This window comes from Metopolophium dirhodum, chromosome 5, assembly GCF_019925205.1.
Source record: "Metopolophium dirhodum isolate CAU chromosome 5, ASM1992520v1, whole genome shotgun sequence".
In the NCBI taxonomy this organism is placed as follows: Eukaryota; Metazoa; Arthropoda; class Insecta; order Hemiptera; family Aphididae; genus Metopolophium; species Metopolophium dirhodum.
The window spans coordinates 14,706,311-14,733,404 of NC_083564.1; the positions used below are offsets into that span (position 1 = coordinate 14,706,311).

Consider the following 27,094-nt stretch of genomic DNA (forward strand, 5'->3'; position numbering starts at 1 on the left):
TGTACATACATGATACATATTACAAATATAAACATAATTACGACCTAATAGTTAAAATGTTTGTTCACAATTGTACAAAAAAAAAAAAAACATACACAAAGAAGAAAATCAAATGCAAAAGTTGCCACATTCCAATATATTTACATAATTGTGGAAGAGTACACTTGAACAATATAAAAAAATAAATAATAGTAATAAATGATGTTAAGTATTGATAAAAAAAAACATATAATTACAGTCGCAAGTGGAATGTGCAACTGGTAATAAACAAAATATTTGTGTTCCTTGTATTATCATTAAATTTAAGAAATGACATCATCTAATATTAATTCAACAAAAGTATGAGTAGTTCACCAAAATTGAGGTTCACAGTATGTTTAGTCTTGAGAAATGATTGGGTAAGAAAAAATTTTTTTAATGTTTTGGGCTTACAACGTTTTGAATATGCACATTGTAGTATACACATTATTAAAATTCCTAATTAATAAATTATTAAATACCATTGTTTTTTATTTAAAAAAAATGTTATTAATAACACCACAACTATGCTCTACTAAGCTTTTTAGCAGCCTCATACTCAAGAACAATTGAGTATTTCTCAAACTTACCAGTTGGTTGTTAAAATACATAAATAATTATAAAATAACACCAACTAATTATAAGTGAATAGCTAATTTTTTTTTTTTTGTTATTATTATTAATTAATTACTTTTAATTCTCTTCTCACTAATCTGTGCACCTGTTTAAGTCTCTTATCTGAAACAATATAAATGAAAATTTAATTTTTTTAATGATTAATCTGAAATAAAATATTATTTGAAACATGATATTATATTATACTAACCTAATCTGATCAGGCTGTTGGTCACAACAATAGAAATATTTAACACAATGCATACATGTGTAATCATTTAACTTATTTCTGGTGTTATAAATATATTTTCATATACAGAACAGAACAGATATTTTTAAAATTGAAACTTACACTTCTACAATATTTAATTTAATTTTTAATGAGCTTAATACATTTTAAATATTGTACAATATGTGTTACACACAAAAGATTGAATTTGTTTTTTTTTTTATTATGTTATTTACAAATAGTATTATGAAAACCGATTTATATTGATAATTAATTCCATTAAGAAAACATCAGTTGAATTGAAAGATATTCAGTTTTAATATTTCTATTATGAACAGTTCAAACACATTAGTTTAGAACATTGAATTAATTTAACAAACATACAATAACAAATAAAAAATAATTGCATAATGTCACAGGTTTACTTAAAAATAAAATTATAGAAACTATTGTAAAATTAATTAAACACAGACTTAAAACAATTCAAAACTGATCATACATTTCTGTATAATCTATTTAAAATCAGACGAACTAAACAATCAATTTCTAGTAAATTACAATTTAATTTTTTACACATAACCAAGGTTGGTCATTATTGTGTTAAAAAACAGTGAAGTTACTTTAACTAAATTATATAACAAGTTATTTTTTTTATAAAAAGTAACTTCCAACTCAACAAGTTAAATTGTTTTCCATTATATGCAGCTACTAATCAGTTAATTTATTTTAAAGTCACGTTAAGTTAATTTGTTTATGCTTCATACATTTAAGAAAATATTATGTTTTATACAAAACATTGTTTTTTTAGAAAAAATAAAAATAAATGAAACTAAAATAATATTTATAATGTTATATGTAATTATTGTAGATTCTAAATTATAGACTAACAGTTTTGAATGCACTATTTCAATTAAGACAAATAACATATTGTAACATATATAAAAACAACTTTATATACATTTCCACAGAAAATTACAATCTTGCCCAAACAAATTAATTTCAAGTCTCTCACATATCAACAATAACACAGATAACCCAGTTTTGACATAAGAAAAAACATATAGGTTCCTTGATATCTTTAAAAATTAATAATTTCTAGGGCTCTTTTATTAGATGGAATTTTTGTTATGTTTCCTGTGAATTACTCCTATATAAATGATTTTTATTTTTCTGTCTATACTTTTATCAAATTTGCTTATTGAACTTCGGCATAGATAGTAAATATAAAATTAAAAAAAAATTTAACTGATTTTTAACTAAGTTAAGTTACTTTTTTTTAATCCGTTTTATTCAACTAGTAATTTTTACAATCTTATATTTTTCTGCACCTATTAACTTAACGAGTTGGAAAATTACTTAACTTACCCAGCCTTGAATGAATATATTATTTAATTATTTAATATTTTTTAACAATACCTAAACAAATACACACATTAATTAAAAAAGAACTTCTTATGTAATTATACTGATTTTAAATAAGGTACGTATACATAAATTTACCATTATTTGTTTTAATCGACAGGCATTGTAAACATTGAATAATAATTATTATTAACTACCATTAAACATTGTATACAGTAAGTTATATAATACTTAATTTTAATAATGTATGTTCATATTGTTTGTATTTAACAATTAATCATGAGATTAATATAGGTAATCATTATCCTGTTATGCAGTAGAAGTAATTAAAACTAAATTGCTCAAGTAAACAATCAATTTCCAATTAAGTTGTAAAATCAATACTTTCACAATTATTTTTGAGTTAATTAATATAAAAATAAACACTATTCAAATAATTTTAAACACACTCGAGGTAAACTGTAAAATCAAGAATGCAATCATGCATCAAGAATAAATTAAAGTATCAAACTTAGATGTTAGTAAAAATTTAACACAAGTATGAATTGGTCAAATATTAAGCTAGGTTTGAATGAGTTGTAAAAGTATAATTTACAGATATTCACATTTAAAATGTATTATTGTTTTTTGATTAAAAATAAGTCAAATAAATAAGAATATTTTATTAAAAAATAATGGTAACAGCATAAAATATGATTTCTACTTGATATTACACTCGGAATGTTAATGTGATTTCATTAAAAAATATACAAATTATACATTTAATTTTCATAAGTAAAAATATCTAAATTAATTTTTAAAATATCCAATAACTTGAACTTTTTATATTAAAAATAAAAATGTACTTAAATTATTAGTCAACCTAAGTAAAATAAATATAACAAAAATTAAAAATAATAGGTTGTAGAAACTATGGCTATCACATAACACATTTTCCTTGATTTTTATAATTTAAAATTATATTTGGTTTTTTTTATTTTAACTTTAAAATTAAACAAATAAAAAAATGATCTAATAAGATTAAGCAATGCAAGTTGTATGTTTTTACTTATTACAATTATATGTACATTTATACTGAAACTGTGTAATACTGTCTAGTTTCAAAAATAAATTTAATTAGAATCTTATGAAGTGTTAATCATTAAGTGATTACAATATACATTTTATTTTTTTTATTTCATCTTTAGTTTATTGATCAGAATAAATTTATGAAACTTCTAAAACTAGTAATATGTGTAGTTTGTGTTTGAAAGTGGAAATTTTTAAGAATGTGTTTTTACAAATTGACATTTATTATTGAATCTTTGATACACTAAATAGTAAATAATATGCATTATATTGACTACAAACCATTAAAGTTATATAATTATAAAATGTATTTGAACTTTATTAAAACTATTTATCACAAATGTTTAGTAAATTATAATTAAGATTCGGGGGATAGGAAGAAATTTGAAATATAAATTAATTAACTAATAGTATTTTTTTAAGAAATTTAACTAAGTTTATTTTTTTAGTAATAATTATCTTTTATTCGTAAGATTACCTTAGTTATGTTAATATCTTGGATTTGCTATGAGCTGGAAAAGGGAGGTATCGGTAAATCTGCTAGTAGTGAAGCAGGATCCAAAATATTGGCCATGTGTGACTGTGACAATCTTTCAAGCGATCTGACATCCATGTCAACAGCCTCCAATGCTCTTTCTAATTCTTCAGTTTCTTCACGAGAAGGTACATACTGTCCATTTTTATCAACTTTATGAAGAAAAGAATTACATACAATTATAAATCAGCATAATTAATTACATATTTACTTTTCATAAATACTTACCAGTAAAGAGATCGTTGAATGCATCTACAGGTATTTGACTGAACACGCTTGTAATATCATCGTGATCATCCAATAACCGTGATGCATGACTTGCTAAATCAGCTGCATCCAAGCCAGCAAGTACTTCGTCACCAACTTCTACTTCATGTGTAATAATATTACTACCAACTGTTAAATATGCTTTATTAATATTTTTTAAAATTTAAAAAATGTGTAAATCATAAAGCAAGATAGAATGGACTGTAAGTGAGCATAATATGCATTATATAGTAAGATTGTGGCTCGGGAGACATATATTTAATGAAGATTATGATTAAAAGCCTCAAGCTCTATCTTTATTCTGTATACATAAATATTGCTTGTTTGATGGATATCATATATGACAAGGCGAAAAATTAATATTTCTCCCTGGTACATGTCTCTCAAAAGTCACAAACTATTATGAGCTTGGCTATCATTTCCAGCCCATTCTATCTTAGTAGATACTTTGAATTAATCTTTACCAGGATGTAAGTAAATATCAGGATTGGCAACAGACGAGTAAAGGGATGTAACATCACAACTGATATTTTGAGGCAGATCGTTAGTGCATGTAATTGGCTCAATAGTATTAGGTTCAATTGTCTCTGTATATGATGGAGGCTCGAGAGGAAATTTAGGCAGTTGCTTTTTCTTTTTACTACGCTTTGACAGCTTGTTAAATGGAGCATTCTTTGGCCTTTTACGTGGTTTAGACTTGACAACAGGTACTTCTTCAGTCTAAAATCATTTTTATTATCTTTCAATGTAAACTAATTATTGAATTGTGTTTATGGTGATTTTCAACTCACCGGAATTATTGTTTCTTTAGAGTACAAATGGTCAAAGCACAAAGGCTGTATATCATGAACATTAAACACAGCATTGGTACACGGACCTTGATTAGTTCGGGCAGAACAGTGTTCAAAAAGGAGTTGGTCAACATTTCGTAAAATATGTCTAAGACAATGACGAGTGCACGGTATAGCAGGATCGTGGCATCTTTCCAAACAACATTTTTGCTGTATCATAGACACACCACCAATACTGAAAAATAAAAACCAAAATAAATTATTTTGTTGAAAATCCATTACTATTTTAATAATAATTTGTCAAAATAATAGTTAACATGTATTTACATATTTCTAGTAAACAAAAAAAAAATAGTTTTAATTTAATGATTATTATTAACCTTTTAAATGTAGGTTTAAAATCAGACTCTTGGCATACTAATTGATTGATACAAATAGGATCATGTCGTATAGCGCTTGTCATAGCTAATACTAAATCAGGAGATGGTGAGTTATCAGGAAGGTTAGATAATTGATGAAACCTTCGCCGAAGTACTGATCGCAAGTTTTTCACTTTAGTATCTCGATCTAAAGGTTCAATTTGATCGGAAGGTAACCAAAACCTTTGATACGGTGCATCCTCTAACTCTAAATTCAATGGATCATCAGTGTCAGATGATCCATCAGATGATACTAAATCTATAAAAAAAACAAATTTTTAACAAATTAAACATAATAAATACCTATACAACCAACATTATATTAAATAATTGACTTACCTAAAGGATATAGGTTTCCCCTCAATTTAGCTTCTTTTTCACATTCTTTTAGTATCCTTTGCAATGTTTCATGTCTGGTTCCACAATCCTTTTGCCAATTACTTAACTTAGCATGATTTCTTTTAGGCGGAATAGTAATTATACTGCAGCTTAGCTGGTTCTTGTCGTTTTCATTCAAAGGATCTATTTTATCAGGTTTTTTATTTCCACTAGATACACTTTTATCAGCCTTAATTTTATTTCGTTTTTTTGCTTTTGTCTTTTTTGTTGATGATTCAAATACGGTGGACAAACGATCATCCACTTTTTCTGGGACATCAACAGGAGGAGGTGTTGGAGATGTATTATTGTACAATAGTTCTTTGAACTTTATAACATCATCTTTGAGATTTGGTCTATTTGCCACAGGATCAACAGCTGTATTATTCTTTACTGGTACAACTGGCTTAATGACTTGATTTTTAGTTTTAACATTAATTTTAGGCAATTTAAGCACAGGTTGTCTAACTTTTGCTGGAGTAATAAACCGGTTTTTTAGTACTGTTTCAATTTTTTCTTTTTTACACCCCTTGCGGTCTTTTTTTGATGTACGTCCAGACAATTGGACATGTCCATTACACTTGACTCCCCCATCAAATGTACCCATTGAAAACATGTCCCGGGAAAATACATTCTGCATCGCTTTAACCGTTTAAATATATTGTTGGTTACCACATTCTGCACCCTGTAAATCAACGATACCAAAATTAATAAATACGGCCACTTTAATTAGCAGCATGGTAATGGAACGGTGACACAAGAACATAGACGTAAATGTGCTAACCGAAACGGTGTCGATTATAGTCAAGCGCTCAGGATCTCAACACGGACGATTCAAATTCATTGATAGTAGGTAGTAAGTAGTCGCATCAGTCCAAAAATCACCAAAAGGTGAATATTTTTTTTTACTCACCAATTCTGTAATCACAATTGAACGCGGTCTGTGGTGAGTGCCAACTTCCTTTGCTGAGCACTACAACAATGACAATGACCACGAAGTCGATGACAACAACAACAACAACAATAACAACGACAACGAATGCCGTTGGTACGGTCCGGTGTTGGTGAGGCGCGAACGGTACACGGACATCGGTCGACACGCGAAACGTCAGGCGTCCAGGCGTAATCCGGGGAGCCGATGGTCGGGAGACAATAATTGAAGAATAATAACAAAATTCACGAAAAATATTTTTACCGACTTACGATCTTACGATAGTACTGTGTACACTTTTATTATATATATATATATATATATATATAATAATAAAATATAAGAACCGTATATTATATGCGTTTGTGTGTGTGTGTATAACGAGTAATTTATTATTATTACTTTTTTATTTTTATTTTTTTATCAATACGTAAAACACTGATATCGACAAACGTAAACAAAGCGCGTTATCAGTGAAGCGTATACAGACGGCGGTCCGCGGTATTCGACCGATGCGCCGGCGCCGAGCCACCGGGTGACGGTCCTCCACCAACTCCAAACGCCGCGCATCGGCACGCAACGGTCGAAGCGCACCGGTAGGTTGGCGGCACTGGTGCGTCGATACTAAGACGCGGGTAACTTTACTGCTCACCCAAAGTACTAAACCACAGAATAAGTGAAACTGGTGAAAGTTCTATAATGGACTATGACCAAACTATAGTAAGTAATAATTACCAAAAACTGAAATACCAAGTACCAAACTACCAAAGTCACCACCACTACCATTCATAATTACACGAATAATAATATATATTATAATATTTACTGCGTGTAATACTACGCCACTATTGCGAACTGCGTTCACACTTTCACAGTAAGTTCACAAGACTTGTCGTAACACTCCCGATTTGCCGGGAAATCTGAAATCGTGATGTGTCATTGTGTTGACAGTTGTGGTGTAGACGTGTAGTGTGTAACTGTGTTCTATACTTCTATACAAAAGTCTTGAGGTAATATCAGTGGCGTAAATAGGAAAAATGATTATAGTGGGGGGGGGAGGTCAAGCCCAAAAATTATTTCTTTTTTTGAGGGGGTTAGGCCCCCAAGCCCCAACCTATTTGCGCCACTGGGTACTATACTATTTCACTATCACCGTGTTCTTGAATTTTCTTGTTATTCACCAAATTAAACTACATTGGGCGTTAATAAAGCATGTGCGGTCAACTGTTACCTATATTTCTATTTTCTAATACAGCATGCGGTAAATAATTTTATCATCTCATAAAGTACCTACCTGGCTACCTGTAATAAAATATTTAAAATGTATAAGACGTCCAATAAATCTTGGCAGTTATGTTTATTTTTTTTTTCTTGTACAACATATTAATTTTTTTACACTGGCCGTGTTAGTAAATAAGTGTTCACCCTTAACTTGCCTATATAGTTGGTTGGAGAAACTGAGTAAGTGTTGTGATATCGTAAAATTGCCACAGCAGATTCTTCGTTTGCCACGAGAGATGGATGAAAATCTTATAATAACAATTGTTGAACAAAATATTACAATCCTAAATCGTGATTCGTTGATCGACTACTGATGACTAACATTATCGACAAGTTGTTGTATTATAGCTATTAATCATTATCGTGGCAATATTCCCTTTAGGCGAGTGTAACAACTATTTGAGGTAGGACGTTTGAGCGTGTTTAGATAAAAACGCTATGTCAGGTTAAGAGCTCGATTATAAAATGACCAAAAAGCAAATTAGTTTTTATTTTATGATCATTATGATTATGTATAGCCTTTGATTATCACAGTGTTTATCATACTTATAATGAAGGTGCAATGTATACACTATTAGCGTTATGCAATAAGTGGTACTGCATACACTCCCAGTAGATGGACCAGACGAGGTCGACCGCATATTGTATTATGCTGGGTCCACCTGAAATGAGTGGTTTTTGTATTGTTTCTGTTTCTATAAAAACAATTTAGATTCTCTCGACTGTGATGGGAAAAGACTAGTTTTGCTTTGTTTTCTAGACCTATGTGACGTAGCACCTAATATTGTTTTAATTTGTTCAGGTGAAACGATTTCACTAGTCTTTAATTGCCACATAACCAGTTAAGTAAAGTAATTGAATATACCTAATTAACTATTTGGTATGCTATAGTTAGGTACGTGTTTAATGTTTATCACAATATGGTTAACACTGAAAACGGTGAGTGATACTAGGTAGCTACCTACCTAGTGGCGGCTCGTGCCTAGGCATGCGCACACCACTTAGATTAATATAGATATAATAGTAAAAAGTGGGTAAGTGGATGTCGCTTTGCTGTACAGTAGGTTACAAGTGGGTCACTGAATTGAATTGTGTTAAATTTGAATTCAACGATATAATATCCTTGTATAAGAAAAACGATTCTGAGCGTAAACAGTCAGTTTATATGATATTACCAAGTATATTTGATATTATTGTGAATAAAGTAATTCATATATTTATCTATTTACGTGGAACCTAGTTTTAAATTTTCAATCCTTAGCTATAAAAGTTCAAATCTTAGATTTAAAAAGAAAACATTTTATGAATCCTCAACACAAAATAATTTGCTAATTTTCGTGATTTTTCCGTATTTTATCAAGATTTAAACTTTAAATGCTTATAAATAAAAACTGTGACTAAGGTTTTTTAATATTTTTCAAAATATCATTGTAATAATATGGTAGGAGCCTTGTATTAAATTTTCAAGCTTTTTAACCCAATATAGTTTTATTGATATTCATAGAAAAAAAAGACTAATAAAATTGGAAATAGAAAATGTTCCTAAACAGTTCAATACAAATCAAAATATTTTGAAAATTTTATAGTGTATAGAAAATGCAAATATAAACGACCGTCGAAAATTTCATGTATATTGCGTTCATTTGTTTTGGAATTACACCAAAAACCAAAATCGATTTTGCGCAAAAATTCCCATTTTTCCTTAATTTTTATGTTGTTTTTCCCGGCGCTTTTGAAAAATATATTAGGAATTTAAAAAATTTTGACCTTCTGAACTAACTAGATTCACTTTCCCATCAAACAAGATACTGTTGAAGAAAATCAAAACAGTTTTACTGCCCCAAACCGTGATTACACAAAAAAAAAAACCATCATTGAAAAATCAATACATTCATCGCTCCGCTCAGAATCTAAAATGTATTTTTATTTTTAATTCAATAACTCTTAACTGTATTTATTCTGTAATAGAAAATTAAATTCTAAAAACATTTAATATTCGCTTAAACATGACAGTTATTATACTCCTAAAATGTCGTCGAGATATGCAATAAATAGTGGTAACTACTGTGCAGTCCTGTCAGAACACCGCCGGTCCGCGTAAATGCGTTCGGCTGTTGAGTGGTGGGTATAGTATTTTCTATTTTTTTTTATTCAAACTATTGTTAATTTGGAGTTCACGTTCACCAATATCTTTTTTTAATTAACTTCTGCAATAATTGCATACCATCTACTGAAACATCGCGAGTCACCACTGTCACTGTGTGAACTGTGTACCACCAAATATTTAACCCACGAGCCCCCACTGTACTTACCACCTATACATAGTTATAATATATTAGTTCAATTCGTATTTCGTAGTCTATTAAAAATGTTAGTAGCTCGATAGGTACCTCAGAATTGTGACTTATAAACTGGATAGTGGATGCTCAACTCAAATTGTTTTTATGGGATCCAAATATTTCCAAATTATTCACCGAAACAGTATTAAAAAATAAAAGCACTTCTTCTGTGCTACTTTTATAGACATTTCAAATTTTCCAACTTTTGTGATTTATGTATTGTTTTGTTAGTAAGAATTTTATTGAGAAATACAGGTTGAAAATATAAAATATGATTTCAATACAGTTTACATACTGAAATTTAACCACAAATTCAAGTTAGACCAAGATTTCTTTTTTTTATGGTTAAGTTCAAATTATTCTAAAATCACTAAAATTTCCAGATCATTTTGTAGTTAAAACTTGATAACATTTTCAATTTTAATACTAAGTCTCGACAATTGTATACATTGTTCTTACAGGAATATATTTTTAATAAATTAATTAGTTATTTTGTTGTAATATTGTAATATTATTCTTAGGGACTTAAAATGTTTTTCCATTGCGTATGATAGAAATTATAATGAACTAGGTATATATATATATAAAATGCTAGCTTTAAAATATTGTTTGGATTCATTTTGATATTTATACCACAAACCTATTTACCCCGCTCTAAATGTTTATTGATTTATAGACATATAAGAATAACCAGTTATAAAATAACTCAAATTATCAAAAATTAATAACATAAATATGTAAGTATCAATTAATTTATCGACATTAAAATGTAGTCTCCCACCTTGTTTATCTGTCCGGAATTTAATCCTGGTACACCAATACAACTATAAAAACTAAAAATAAGTTATTTAAATTTATAAATGTAGCTAATAACATAAATCTGTATCTTTTCTAAGTCTAATCTTCGAATTATAACTGATAAAAATTAATTTAAATTAGCAATGAACTAAAAAAAATTTAAAATATAAATACATAAGTAATAATTTATTTATAACATTAAGAGGATGTCGTACCCGCATGTGTTGTCTCTGTCTAACTTACGTTGAACACAACTAGCATAAATGGAGAAATAAAAAATTTAAATAATGAATAACATTTTTTTTATGGTTTTTTTTATTCAACGCATATTCATATTGTTATTGTACATTAAAATACAGGAGCCAGGATCTTAGTAAGCTTTCTTCCTGAAAGAACAACCTGAAATATAAAGTTATTTAGAATTAAAATAAAATGAAAACTACACATTTTTAAATATTACATAAATGAAAAATAATAGTTTTTATAATGTTCACAATTTTTTTTCTTTTTTTTTAAACGAACCAAATAATATAACTTAATTTTAGACAGCGGGCATAAATCACCATTGCCCAGAAGCAAGACATCATTTGGGACCTCATTTAATGTTTGCAAAAGCCATACTCTTATTTAGAATAAAGATAATATATTTATTATGAAAATTGATAGTTAATCTAATGAATAAATACATTGAATTGGAAATGAGCTTTTAGTTTTCAAAACTTGAATTAAAAATAATATGATAGCATTTAAATTTGTTTAACAATTCAGTAATTGTTTAAATCCCAGAAATGGAAATAGGTATTTAATAAAATCATAGATGATTTTATAAAAGTATGTATCGGCTATCATACAATAATTAACAACTTCTAAGAGTAAATATAAGGCTTAAGAGAACATTACACGGACATAATCTTGGTCTTATAAGTACGTAATACAGAATATTGTACACTCAGCAGATTATGTTTAGCTTCATTAGTTTAAAATTAAAGTGAATTGACCTCTTATAAAACTTAAAGGTAAGATCTAGGAAATCTCATAGGCTTTTTAATAAATTTTAATTTTAAAGCAAGTTATGAGTATTTTAAAATTGTATATTGTTTATACTAAGTAAACTACTCACAACTCGCTTTAAAATCAAAATTAAATTATAAGCTTGAGATACCCTAGATAATGATCTTAGCTTTAAATTGTTAAGAGGCCAATTCACTCAAATTTTTAAACGTACAATTTGCTATGTTACGAATGTGTAAGGAGACAACAAATGTCGTGTAACGTCCTCTTAATTATTCACTGAAGGAATATAAAAACTAATATTTGATTATCAATATTACATTTTCATTTCTTAGTAACAAAAAAAAAATCATAATATTGTATTCATGTTCATTGACTGATCTTTCAAACAGTGTCAGCACTAAACCTATGGCATGAATATTGCCGTATAGAGGATCCCCAGGCAATGTTCTATTATGCCCAATGCCCAAAAACATTACACATAGCAAATAAACTTAAATATATTAATACATTTTCTCTTAATAATTCAAACAATATTTAAGATGATAATATAAGTAATATTTGACTTTATAAACCTTACCTACAAAACATAATGTTAACTAAATATTAAAATTAAAAATTATATACTTAGTGTACATACAATTTTTAAAAAAAAATTTGCAACATACCTTCAGTTAGTCTAGCTCGTCCTCCAGTGGGCTGACATAAAATTGTGGAACATCCGGTACATATAACTACGCTCTGAGCGTGACTGAATACAGTTGTAATTTTATAACATCCAGGGCATTTGACATCCATGAAAAAAGAGTTTGGGTGTTGGACAAGGCGCTTTAATTTGTGTTTCCTGCGTTCTTCGATTGCAGTAGGATGAAGCAAGTCTTTAGCTAACTATAACACAATAGAGATAAAATATATACATATAATATACGGATAAAATATATATACTAAATGCAAGGTGTTCAGCATAATACTTACAGGCATATTGTCTTATTTGACTTTATTTGAGAGATAAACGGAAAATCAAGTTTTATCTGCAAATAATTAAGCAAGTTTAATAATATTAGTTTGTTTTGTCTTATTGAAAAAAAAAATTGAGGACGTAGGTAGGTATTAAAGGTATAGGTATTGACACCATACCACTGTGTATAGTAAATACCTAGTTAGATCAAGTGTAATGAAAATTCGCTAATGTCAATTCAAATTCTATAGAACTAAATATATTATAAGTATATAGTAGGGCTAATATGTTTACTATTAATTTGACACATACAATTTAAAAACCACGAGCACCATAACCTAAAGACGGCTCTGTACAAACATGGTTCTGATAAGCTAATTTTTGGTTCGCGAAGTTCGCGTTACCGATAAATACTCAGAATTATATTCATGGGGAATTCAATGAACGGCGTCCATCGACCAGTCGTTTAGGTATAAGGGCAATAAAGTATATAAATTTCACTTACCAGTCACCAAAAATTGGGTCTTGAAGCACGTTTTCATGTGTGGACAGACCGAAACGTTAACAGAGAGAGAATGATGGTGCGGACGGAATGTAGCCGACGCCGTAATCATGGAGTAAAAAAACGTCGCACACTCGCACGGCCCGACGGAGGTCTGAAAAGAAAAAATAAAATTGTTGTGAATATAATTTTTATTTTATTTAATTTTTTGATTCATTGATAAATAATATTATATTGTATATATTTTTTGAAAAAAATTATTAATAATAACCCGAATTATTCTTATTCTATGTCACACGGGTTGATCTAGCAACTACTACGAAAAATGTGCTATTTTTTTTTAATCCGTTTTGAAAACGTCCAGCTATGAGTACGTTGTAAGACTGTGTGTCTTGATAACAACCAATTTATATTAATGTGTATGATTATAATCAAAAATAATAATTATAATAAAATATTAAAATGTATAGTTTCAAATCTAGGGTATGAACTGCACTAAAGTCGTGTAACTGTGTAAGTAATAAGTATACTAAATAAAATATATGAGGTGTATATAATATTATAGTGAATATAAAGATTAGTAATATCATATTGTTTTAAATACTTCGCCCAACCTAAGGTGATACACGGCGTATAGTACGTATAATATGCAAAAAGGTACGTATATTGAACTTGGCATGGAGAAATGAAGACGGGTTTGGACTGTTCGGGCTCGAGTATTTTATACATTGGGCTTTTAGGAGTAAACGTATAAATGCTCCTACGTCACCCAGTTAACAGATCAATTGTCCGTGGCAATAAATATTTAATTTAAGTCTAAAAAGTAAATGTAATTTAATAATAATATGAAAACAAACTTATCTACGCGTAAACATCGACTCTTCCGGTAAAACCTATAAAAAGCAGGTAGAGTGCCGCCACCGAAGAAACAGCCATCTTCATGTCGCTCCGAATGTATAGGTTGCTGGTAGGTAGTCATTATATAGACGTCATACTAATTGATACAAATAATACATACAATATAGGAATCAATTTTCAAATTTAATATGTCATTTTGAACAGTTTCTACTGTAGTTAAAACAAATAAATTAAAAAATAACCGAGTAGGAATATAAAATTTATATTTTAATGAATTTATTTATTAATAATTAACATAATATCAGACATAGGTATTTATAAAAAAAATAATCATAATAGGTAGGTATTAGGTATGCACATTTTTTTGAAAATATTAATAGAATTGTATATGCATACATTTAAAAAATGAAAATGCTTAGGTAAATTATTATAATGATATAGCTCTAAAACTACTAGCTTGAATTTTGTTGTGTACATCAATTCTTAAAAAAAAATGTCTGCTTGATAAATAAAAATTAAAAAGGTTGGTGAAAAACAGTAGATTTTATTGACACATGATCATCTTTAAATGGTACAAAACATTTTAAGAAAACAAAAATATGGTCTTCAAGTGTATTTAAGAATTTCAGAAATCAGAATTTGAATATATTCATAACTTGAGCACAAAAATAGGGTGAACATGCTTAAAAAATTACTCTGTATTCAAATTAAACTATGGCCATTATAGATGTTAAATGTATAATGTATAATACATTTAACAAATAGGACAAATGTAGTACATTTTAATAAAACGATTAGGTTGGTATGTAATTAAACATTATTAATAATTATAAAATATATGTAACAACATGAAAAAAACAAAATAAAATAAATGTAGATATATAATATACATACATGAATAGTTATTTAAAATTATAAATATATTATTATAGAAAGTATTAAAGTAACTATAAAGAAAATAAATAGTTAAATAACAACAAAAGGATAATTTCCTAGCCCTTAAGTGCTGAAAAAAACTTGTTTAATTAACATACTTTGTATGATTATGAAAAAGATTTGTAAAAACAACCACATATCCTCAAAAATCCTACGCACGGCCGTATCGCGCACATCTAATCAATTTTAAGAATTATATTATAACTGTACAATGAAAAACCGATTTTAACAAATATTGAAACATACATCATATTTATAATATAAATTAAAATTCACATTTTTAATATTCTATAAAACAAAATAATTATTTATTCGTCCCGTGTTCTAATTTCTAAGTGGGGAGACGTTGTCTCTTTGTCTCCTATGACGCTTCGCCACTGGTCACCATACAAAAAGTATGCGTGTTTTTTAAATACCCTGAACGACAAAACGTAATGTTAGATTCAATAAAACGTGTTTGTCCTAGATCACAGATTACTAAATTAAAATTACTTTGTCCAACTAGATAGGTCAATTGGCATGACTCCATAATTACTTTTATGGAATTATTTGATGTAGTTGTTGATGGATTACCGATTATTTCTACATGACTAGACAGATATTCGTCATCAGGAGCTTACCAACTCTTGTGTGCTATTATACGACTTAAATTTATTTTAGCTATATATCTGCTGGCAAAAGTATTTAGCATAAGTAAATGACTAAATAAGTTTAACTCTCAGTAAACTTACTCAATAAAAAAATATTGATTTAGTTGAAGCCATGGCACTGGCAGGCCGGCCCGGGTTAACACTATCATAGGCCCTAGGCACAGTACATTCAGTGCATAAACGCTAATATGGGCCTGCAGTGTCCAGTGTTAAAATGGTTAAGAAACCTTCTGTTTGGGAGAGGAAGTGCCAAATCTTAGAGTAAATTCTTTAAAAACAAAAAATATTTACAGCATAAAAATCAAATCTAAACTTTTATTACTTTTTATATGATAACAATTGTAACAGATCTCAAAAAAAGTAATAATAGTATTTTTATATATAATTATATAGTATTGTTCTATGAGTATAGATAACCTGCTATTATAGAAGTAACACAGGTATAAATATTATTATTGCCTATTAGCTATTTTTAGAATATGTAATTTACGGAGATGTCACCTGTATATTATATAAAACAGTAAACTGACTGACTGATCTATCAACGCACAGCTCAAACCATTGGACGGATCGGGCTGAAATTTGGCATACAGATAGCTATTATGTTGAATGCGTTCGTTAAGAAAGGATTTTTGGAAATTCAACCCCTAAATGATAAATAAATAAGGGGTCTTTTTCAGCTATGAGGAAGATAAAAAATTGGTGCGCACATCTATGCATCAAGATAGATTTTCCAATGCTTCTGTGATATAGAAAAAGACATTTCTGGTAGTATTAAAATTAAGAATATTAAATGAATTCGCTATATATCTAATCACCGTTTAAAATTATAAGATTTAACACTGCATAGACAATTATATTATTTTATTTTTAATTACAAATAAATAATTAATTAGCAATGAATTGTTGACTACTTGATGTGTATATTATTGTATTTCATTTATCAAGTATTTTATTTTTACTGTTTAGTACCAAACTAAATGTTTTTGTAATATATTATAACCGTAAAAATTATAATAAGTGGTGATGGGGTGCGGAGGCTATGGTATTATTTTTGATATTATTGTGAATAAAGTAATTTATATATAACCTATTTACGTGGAACCTTGTTTTAAATTTACAATTCTTAGCTATAAAAGTTGAACATTTTATAAATTTTTAACTACAAAATAATTATTACATTTTAAATTTGATAAATTTTGTCAAAATTTGAACTTTAAATGCTAGTATCTACAGTCATACGTTTTTTAATTACAACAAAATAAGAAAATCGTTACACGAGAAATCGAGTGAATATCAAATGTTGTAAAAATATGAATTTCAAACGCTCATAAAAATTTAATTTGATTTTCTTGTAGACATTTTCTTTTTGATAAAAGTAGACAAACATATGGATAATCTTATATCACATTTTCAAATCTTAGATTTAAAAAGAAAATTTTTTATGAATTTCTAACACATAATAATTTACAAATGTTCGTCATTTTTACGTATTTTGTCAATATTTGAACTTTACATGCTTATGAATAAAAACTGTGACTAAGGACTTTTAATTTTTTTCATCTGCCCTTGAAACAATAACCTAGGAGCCTTCTATTAAATTTTAAAGCTTTTTTACAGATAAAATTTTATTGAAATTTGCAGAAAAAAAACTAAAAAAAATGAAAACTGAAAATGTCCGTAAACAGCTCAAAATAAGTCAAAATATTTGGAAAATATTATGGTGTATAGAAAATACTAATATAAATATTCAGTCAAAATTGCATGTACCTACGGTCATTTGTTTTAGAGTTTCACCAAAAACCAAAATCGATTTTCTCGAAAACATATTTTGCGTAAAAGTTCCCGGTTTTCCTTAATTTTTCTTTTGTTTTTTACGTCGCTTTTGAAAACTACTGGGAAATTTTTACTTTTGACCCTCCAAAGTACCAACTAGATTCACTTTCCTATCAGAAAAGTTACTGTTGAAGAAAATCCAAGCATTTTTACTGTCCTAAAAAGTGATGATTTAATTAAATTTCAAGTAAATATAATTCGATTAGTCTTTATATTTCAACCGTATTTTGTAGTCCACCAAATTAAAATGTTAGTTAAATAAAAAAGAAAAAGAAATATTTTATTATTTTAGATTCTGAGTGAAACGATGAATATATTGATTTTACAATGATGTGTGTTTTTTTTTTATTTTTTTTTTATTTTATTTTTTATTTTTTTTATTTTTTTATTTTTGTGTCTGTGTACACGATAAGTAGTCGAAATAATGCTTCGATTTTCGACTTCAGTATCTTGTTCGATGGGAAAGTGAATATCGTTGGTGCATTGGGGAGGTCAAAATTTTAATTTCCCAGTAGTTTTCAAAAGCGATGTGAAAAACAAAAGAAAAATTAAGGAAAAACGGGAATTTTTACGCAAAATCGATTTTTAACAAAATCGATTTTGGTTATTGGTGTAACTCTAAAACAAATGACCGTAGATGCATGAAATTTTCACTGGTTGTTTATATTTGCATTTTCTATACACAATACAATTTTGAAAATAATTTGACTTTTTTTGAACTGTTTACGGACATTGTCAGTTTTCAGTTTTTTTAAATTTTTTTTCTATAAATATCAATAAAATTTTATTTGTTGGGTAAAAAAGCTTGAAAATTTAATAGAAGGCTCCTAGGTTATTGTTTCAAAGGCAGATGAAAAAAATTAAAAATCCTTAGTCACAGTTTTTTTTTATACACGTTTAAAGTTCAAATCTTGAAAAAATACGGAAAAATCACGAAAATTTGCAAATTATTTTGAGTTAGAAATTCATAAAAAATTTTCTTTTTAAATCTAAGATTTTAAAATCTAATACAAGATTCCTTATAAGTTTGTCTAACTTTATCAAAAAAAAAATTTCTACAAGAAAGTCAAATTAAATTTTTATGAGCGTTTTAAATTCATATTTTTACAACATTAGATATTCACTCGATTTCTCATGTACCGATTTCCTTATTTTCTTGTAATTCAAAAACGAATAACTGTAGATACATGAAAATTTCACTGAATGTTTATATTAGCATTTCCTATACACCATACAATTTTGAAAATATTTTGACACTTTTTGAGCTGTTTACGGGCATTTTCAGTTTTCAATTTTTTTAGTTTTTTTTTCTATAAATATCAATAAAGTTTTATCTGTTGGGCCAAAAAGTGTAAAAATTTAATACAAGACTCCTGATATATTTTTACAATAGCAGTTGAAAAATATTGAAAATACATAGGCACAGTTTTTTTTTATAAGCATTTAAAGATCAAATTTGGACAGAATTTATCAAAATCTCGAAAATTATCAACCATTGTAATTAATAAATTATAAAATGTTCAGTTTTTATAGCTAAGGATTGAAAATTTAAAACAAGATTCCATGTAAATAGATAATTCGGTTACCAAAAAATCTAAAAAATACACAAGCACAGTTTATTTGTATAGTCATTTTAAGTTCAAATTTGGACGCAATTACATAAAAACCTAGAATAACTATTTTAGTTATTTTGTTGTGATTGTATAATATTATTCGTGGGCACTTGAAACTTCTAATTTGTAATATTTTCATCGATATATTATGATGATAGTATCACGGTTTGTTGTTGATGTATAACGCGTTATATGTACCTAATGGATATTGTGAAATGATTAATTTGGAATTTATTATAGGTCAATTTTTTTTTTAATACCATAGATAAGTGTATAATATGTCTTATACCTAGACTGACATATCGTCTCCACTCAGAATCGTTTTTCTTATACAATGATATATCATTGAATTCAAATTTAATACCATCCATTATACAGTGACCCACTTGTAACCTACAGTACAGCAGAGCGACATCCACTTGCCCACCTTTTTACTTTTAATTTTCAGTGAATAAAATAATTTTTTGATGATTCTAAAATATATGTGAGAATTATTATTTTAATTATGTTTAAAATAAAATAATAGTAAGTGCTACAGTTGCTATATGTAGTTGTATGATACCAAGGTCTGCTTGCAGGGTTAGGTGGTTACAAAATTTTTGATAAACTTCCTCTTCGTGGAATATTCCTGCACACACTTCTGTTTGATATAGTATTAAATGAAACACCACACATTTGTTTACCAACCTTAATCCAATTTTAAGTGCATCATTTAAAAATAAATAAAAGTAGATACACATTTTTCTCATAAATTATCATATTTATTATTATACACAAGTATTATTAAAAACAAATTCTCTGATGAATAAACAAAAATAAATGCAATTTTTATAAGTATTCATTAATTATTAAATATTTTATAAAAAAAAATACTCTTAAATACATTTAGATATTTTATATTTTAATATACATAGACCCATCTGATATTTTATTACTATGTGTAGGAAATATATTTCCCTGCAAACCGTTCAAAGATATACAAGATAATTCATTAGTAGTGTTAAGTAAAACATAATATACATAGAAATGTTCATCAAAATATAAAGTAGTATAATTTTTAAATATAACATAAGGTTCATTTGAATGCGTTATAAAAATAGCAATAATTAATCCAAAAGAAGGCAACATACAATTTTTTTTCATCTGACATATTAATAATTAATGACATATTTTTGCAGTTATACTCAATATTCTTAATACACACCCATGAAACAAATACAATATTATCATTATTTATAAAATTAAAATGTGCATCTAAAAATCTGGTAGAAGATGAATACAAAATAAGTGTATCTTGAGATAAAGTTAAAATAGGGCCTGATTTTTGAGAAACAGTATAATAATCACATGTATTTGATAAAAATTTATATGCCAATTTTAATTGATGTTTTGCCTCAAAACGCATACACCAGAATAATGATAAAGGTCCAGATTCTTGAATAATCATAGGATAATGCACCATGTGATGATGTTTAGGCCTTAAATTTATTTGGAATAATTTTAAGAAAAGTTCATGGTGTTCAGCTACTAGAGTATATGAGATGGTGTTATCAACAATTACTATGTACGGCTGAACAGTTAATCCCAATGAGAATGCTTTTTCCACCTTTTGGCTTTTAATATTGTTGAGATCATTTACATTCTGCAAAATTATTTTTAAAAAAAATCACATTAATTATAAAATGATTTGTAAATACATATTATATTATATACAGTTAAAGACTAAAAATTTACTGTAATATTTGTAACTACTGCTGAAGCTTGTTCACTATAGATGGTTGAAATGATTTAGTCTTCAATTTAAAAATAACAGGTTTTATTAAAAATGGGATTAATTGAATAGCAGCAAAATCTCTTCCTATACACAAAAATATAAATAATTAAACACAATAAACATAAAGAACCACAAAGAATTTAGAATACATGCCTAAATCGCTTTCATTGGTACCAAGAAATGTTGTCACAATTTCATGTTGTTTCACTCCAAGGCTTACATTTCTACTTGTGAGATATTTTTGTAACTGAACTTTAAATATATCAAATTTTTGGAGGAGGCACATATCCTTGTTAGGATGAAGAAATTTAAAATCAATATCAATCTGAAATTAAAGTTTATAATTATAGCATTACAGGATTATTATATGAAAATTTCGGGTTGCCTTGGTTCAATCACTAAATCCTTAATACATCAATAGTAAGCTAATGTTCCCTTAACCATAATTTACTGTGCCTTATTGTCTTATAAGTAATATACTTATCATACAAGTTATTATATTATAATATGCAACTTTGCATAATTATTCAATTATTGAAATGTATGTAATTAATTAAGGTTATTAATTTATGGTTTGGAACAATCATAACTCAATGCACCTTGAATTTGTTACTAGTAACAATCATTACTAAACATTTAAAAAATAAAATAAAAAATAGCAGATTACACTGAAAAAAATTGGACTTAAAATTCTGGTGGTCCTAATTAATATGGGTAGCACTTATGATTTATTATAAGTAGGGCTGGAATTTTGATGAATTAAATATCCTTTTTTGAAATTTTTTAGGGCACTAAAATCCCAGTCCTAATTATAAATAAGAAAAACTTTTTACATATTTTGTATAAATACCAGTAAATAGCCAGTTGGTTTTTTCATCCCATTATTTTTATTTTGTCCGGTTAGCCGATACTGTCTAGTTTTGTTCCACAATTCAAATAATGTAGTATCTGGTTCCGAGTTATTTTGAAGCCAACAAAGTGCATCGTTTATATCATCATCTGTATCTAAATAAATTTACTAGGTTAGGTTTCTTATTTCTTAAAATAAATAGGTACAAGGTACAACTCAAATGTTTAAAAATACATGTTTATATTGATAATATGTAAAAATAATAATTAAAAATACCTTCATCATTGTTCAAGCCAACTACATGATCTTCAACATTTTTTCTTTTTATCACTGGTGTTATTTTATGTATTTCTTTTTTTATATTGCAGTACTTGTCGTATAATTTTCCCCTGTTAGGACTTATTTTTGAACCTTCTTTTTTATAAGGAATAAAATAAGAATATTGAGTTTCACTATGAAATAACTGTTCAATGCCTACAAAAAAAAAAATTATCATAGCATATCAATATATAGGAATTACATAGGGTATTCTTAAGTACCTAAAATTATAAAACTTCATGTTTAAAAATTACGTATAGGTACCTAATATTATGTACTAACATTTAAATAAATGATAATAGTGCTACCTTTTGATAGTTTACAAAATGTTGATTTATCTAATTTGTTGGTATCTTTTTGCTTATGTAGTTCAGCTTTAATTAATACGGTAGATAATTGATTTCTCATTGACGCATTCAAAAATTTGTTAGTATCGTAAAATGTCATAACCATTAAGCCATCTTGAAATGTCTCTAGTAGTTCTTTAACATATAAGCCTTCATTCCCTATATCTATGTGGCTTAACAATCCGCTAGCATTTGGCTCTTCAACTATATCGTTCAAAATGTGACTGCTTGAATCAAGTAGTATCATTTCCATGCTATTAATATCATCTACGTTAGTAATATCTTCTGGTGTATTTACCTAATAAGTAAATTAATATTTAATTATTTATTATACTGTTGCTGTATAATGTAAGGATTTTGTTTATACAAATTAAATAATTTTTTCTAATTAAAATTTGAGTTGTATTAAAAATTGTAAATTAATTAATTTACTTTTAATACAAATCATTTTAATTAATGGAACAAATAAAAATTGAATAGATATGATTTTTACTTTTTCGTTGATTAATAGCTGTTTTAGATGCTGAGAAAATTTGGATCGCTGACCTATTTTAGGAATTAATTCGCATACCATAATTTCAGTTAATCCTAATAATGCAACCATATCAATTTCCTCTTCTATTAAAAAATACAGTCATAATTAAACTATCAGTTATACTCTTAGTAAAAATATACATGTTACTCAGCGTTGTCTATTTACCTTTAAACCGAACAGTTAAATTAGATAAACCAATAGATATTAACCAATCATTGGTAAATTGATCCATTTTTAGTAGGTATCTGAAAATAGTTGTATGGTGTAAGAATAATATTTAATTCAGAATCTTAAAGTTAGAATGCTCATAAGCAGCAGGTAGGTACAATATAGAATAGTAATATTTATGAAAATTAAAAATAAATTAATACAAATTTTATAGCTCAAAATATTTTAATTTGTATATGTAGTAGCCAGTGGGTGTTAATTATAGGTACCTACCTATAAAAAGTATGGGAAAAATATTTTGCACTTAGGAACCAAGCTTATCCTTTAAGAGAGAGCAGCATATTTGTCAATAATCTATATTATATTTTGTTTCTACATTATGCAATCAGTGAAATAGGTTTCCTATAGTAAAGTTAATTTAGAATTATATAAAAAATAATATTCAAAATAATTAAGTAGGTACCTACCCACTTAAAATACATAAAAAAACTCATGGTTATTTATGGTAGGTAACTACCTATTTACTGAAGGCACATGTTGAATTTAAAAAAAAAAAAAACTAAATACTAAGGTAGGTACTGATTACTCAATAATATTAATAATAATGACTTTAAAATAAGAACATTATGTAAAAGAACACATATACTTCTAAGGAAAATCTGAAGAGGGTACCTACATATTTTAAGTGATTAAACGGTAGCACTTTCCAAAAATGATAATTTTTATTTAAATACCTAATAGGTAGGTACCTAATGCTAGTAAAGCAATGTTAATTAGGTCTAGAAAATTTAGAAATGTTATTATGTTTGTAAGATTGCAACTAAGTTAAAACTACTATTTGATTATGACATGTAAAAACAATTAATGTATTAAATGTATATATTATAGTATTTTTACCAGCATTTTATCCAGACCCTGCTCCTTAATAATTCCTCACATCAAACCAAACATTTTATTTAATAAAGGTCAAATGGTTTAATAATCATATTATTTTTATTAACTTTACCTACCGACCGCTTGAATTGCATTATTTAAATACCTACGTCCTACTGATTATCTAGTTAGTACCTAATTAATTACTAACTTGTCTAGGCATCATACTATACAGGGCTTACAGGCAGAGTAGCAGAGAACATAAAAATAATAAAATAAATTAAACTTACCTTCTAACTTATAAGGTTATAGAAGAAAAAGCCGAAAACGGGCAAATGAATAACGAACTATAGGTAGTAACTAGTAAGTACCATCGGAATACGAACAACAATAATAAATTAACAAGTCAACGGCAAAAATAGACGTCCGAACAGCGAACTTCCAGGTTCAGTTTGTACTTTGTAGGTTATGTTTTATAAATTACGAAAAATGATCAAATCAAATTTACCATAGACATAGAAGTGGCGGTTATTATAGTACGCGACACGAAACCGGCCAGTGACCCCCGCAACCCGCGTTCCAAAGCCTACGCCACAACGATGGCACACAATGTATAAATAGAATATTTACAGGATTTCCAGCTACAAATTACAATAGAAACAACTATAAATTATAGTTAAATTATAGTAGAAACATCTCACTTCGATTAAACAGTATTATAACTAATTTAATAGATAATACAACTATATATTATAATTTATAGCACAGTTTATTTAAATTTTTCGACTATTTTTGTTTAGTTGAATCTAATACATTTTTTTGATTATGTTAACTCTAAACTAGTTAATTCAACTAACTTCTTTCCAACTACAGATTTATAGTAATTTTTTTTTCCGTGCACACAAAAATGAAAAAATAAAAAAAAAACACATTTTTATAAAATCAATACATTCATCGCTTCGCTCAGAATCTAAAACCCAGATGTTCTTTTAAAATATAATTTATATAGTAATGCATATAATTGCTTGACCGTGGCTTATCAATACTTATTGACATTACCATGTACTCAAGTAAGTATACAGTTAGAATGTTCCAATAATTTGTATGTATATTATTTTAAAGTTCTAACTAAATTTCTATTAAATTTATTAATATAGGTAGCATGCAAAAGATCATTTTCTCTATATTAAAAATAATTAAAACTCGTCTGAGAAATAAAATGGGTGAAGATAATTGATGCATTTATAATGATAGCAGCCGAAAAAAAATATTTTATTTAGTATTGATAATGATGATATTATTAATATGTTAAAAACTAAAAGTGATTTATTAAATGATAAACTTTCTTATTAAAATCAAATTGACTGTAGTTTAAATTACATACATAACAATTACTTGAGATATACTCTAACTAACAAATTTGCAATAGTTATTTTATTTTGTTTTATATCAATTAATTAAAATATATAAAAATTTAAAAGCTTAATTGTGTTTACAAAAAAAATATATTTATATTATAAAAAGGGCCGTTAGTATATGAGGGCCTCTAAAATTATGATTTTCCCGGGCTGTTTTTTTCTCCAAGTCCGCCACTGAACTTCTTTTATACTTAAAGAGTCAATCCAAATTGATCGTCTAGTTTCATCCTTAGGAAATCTATAACAATGTATGTCAAAAGTATAAACTTAAAATTATATTGTTAAATAAAAAAAAATTTTTAATTATGACTCACTGATGGAAACTGACGTCTTTGTGTGTATTTGACGGAATGGGACATTTTGGCGTGGCCCTTTTGGCATGAAGCCATTTTGACGTGAAGCTGTTTTGGCGTAAATGTCTCAGGTTATTATATTAACTAATTTACCATTACAAGTATATTTTTTATTTTTATTTTTTGATAGTATAATTATTGTATACGTATTGTTGGAATTTAATCATAAGTTTATATTACTATGCTGTACTTGTGCCCTATGGGTTGTTAACTAAAGTTAAAATTAACCAGTTGACCAGTCAAAACGTATACTATCGATTAGATCGATTATCTACGTTTTGAATGATTTGATAATCATGCAGAGGCTGCCAACCGTAGAATAAATGTTGAAATGGGAATGGTTCATCCTACATTATGGTCATTTATAACGTGCTTAAAAAAGATTCAAGCTGGAAGAGATACATATTTATTTCAATTGGAATCAGGAAGGAGTCCCCTTAAAAAGCTCAAAAAATATATTGACACAGACAAACGTCTTTTAAACATAGTTCAAGAAGCAGATACACGAGACATTTTAACATATTTAAGAGGTGTAGCACATAATATTTCTTTGCAATAATAATGTTTTTTAACTTTTTTTAGTAAGTTAATTAATATGTCAACGGTATTTTTTAAATTTTTTTAATCAACTGAATTTTTTTAAATCGAATAAATAATAATAAATAATTGTATTTTATTTATTTTTATTTTATACTATAAATAACCTGAGACATTTACGCCAAAACGGCTTCACGTCAAAATGGCTTCATGCCAAAACGGCTACGCCAAAACGGCCACGCCAAAATGTCCTAGATCCTTTGATGTGCTACAACACAATATACAACAATGGACCATGATTTCGTCTTACAGTTAATACGATACAAATTTCAATTAATTAGGTACGCAATGTAATTTGAGTAGGTGTTCCAATTTCCATTTTCCAAAGGAGAACATTCCAAATGTTTATCACGTTTGGCCATGATAACATAATCATAATAACAAAAATGTTTGATCAGATAGCAATATTATTAAATTACTTATGTATACACTATACAGTGAGATATACACAATAATTTATTTTGCG

The 27,094-nt window shown here is 27.4% G+C and overlaps 3 protein-coding genes across 4 annotated transcripts; all 3 read right to left on the reverse strand.

Moving 5' to 3' along the window:
• Positions 1–28: 28 nt before the first annotated feature.
• On the reverse strand, positions 29–7,031 carry LOC132944294 (INO80 complex subunit D-like). Its single transcript, XM_061013567.1, has 8 exons — positions 6,596–7,031; positions 5,644–6,367; positions 5,266–5,563; positions 4,886–5,120; positions 4,559–4,814; positions 4,056–4,223; positions 3,771–3,979; positions 29–756 (listed from the first exon to the last, which is right to left on the reverse strand). Exons 2-7 carry the CDS (start codon positions 6,320–6,322, stop codon positions 3,798–3,800), a joined length of 1,818 nt encoding a protein of 605 aa, XP_060869550.1. The 5' UTR covers positions 6,323–6,367; positions 6,596–7,031; the 3' UTR covers positions 29–756; positions 3,771–3,797.
• Positions 7,032–11,323: 4,292 nt separating this feature from the next.
• LOC132944609 (small ribosomal subunit protein eS27) lies at positions 11,324–13,609 on the reverse strand. 2 transcript variants are annotated; one of them, XM_061014051.1, is made up of 4 exons: positions 13,506–13,609; positions 13,018–13,073; positions 12,711–12,930; positions 11,324–11,430 (listed from the first exon to the last, which is right to left on the reverse strand). In XM_061014051.1, the coding sequence occupies exons 2-4, from the start codon at positions 13,021–13,023 to the stop codon at positions 11,402–11,404; spliced, it is 255 nt and encodes an 84-aa protein (XP_060870034.1). In that variant the 5' UTR covers positions 13,024–13,073; positions 13,506–13,609; the 3' UTR covers positions 11,324–11,401. The 2 variants fall into 2 exon arrangements, with proteins under 2 accessions (XP_060870034.1, XP_060870035.1); XM_061014052.1 differs by lacking the exon at positions 13,506–13,609 and adding an exon at positions 13,199–13,295.
• Positions 13,610–20,912: 7,303 nt separating this feature from the next.
• Positions 20,913–25,510, reverse strand: LOC132945198 (uncharacterized). Its single transcript, XM_061014874.1, has 7 exons — positions 23,178–25,510; positions 22,646–22,982; positions 22,296–22,493; positions 22,020–22,174; positions 21,323–21,494; positions 21,130–21,253; positions 20,913–21,037 (listed from the first exon to the last, which is right to left on the reverse strand). Exons 1-6 carry the CDS (start codon positions 23,286–23,288, stop codon positions 21,144–21,146), a joined length of 1,083 nt encoding a protein of 360 aa, XP_060870857.1. The 5' UTR covers positions 23,289–25,510; the 3' UTR covers positions 20,913–21,037; positions 21,130–21,143.
• Positions 25,511–27,094: the final 1,584 nt, after the last annotated feature.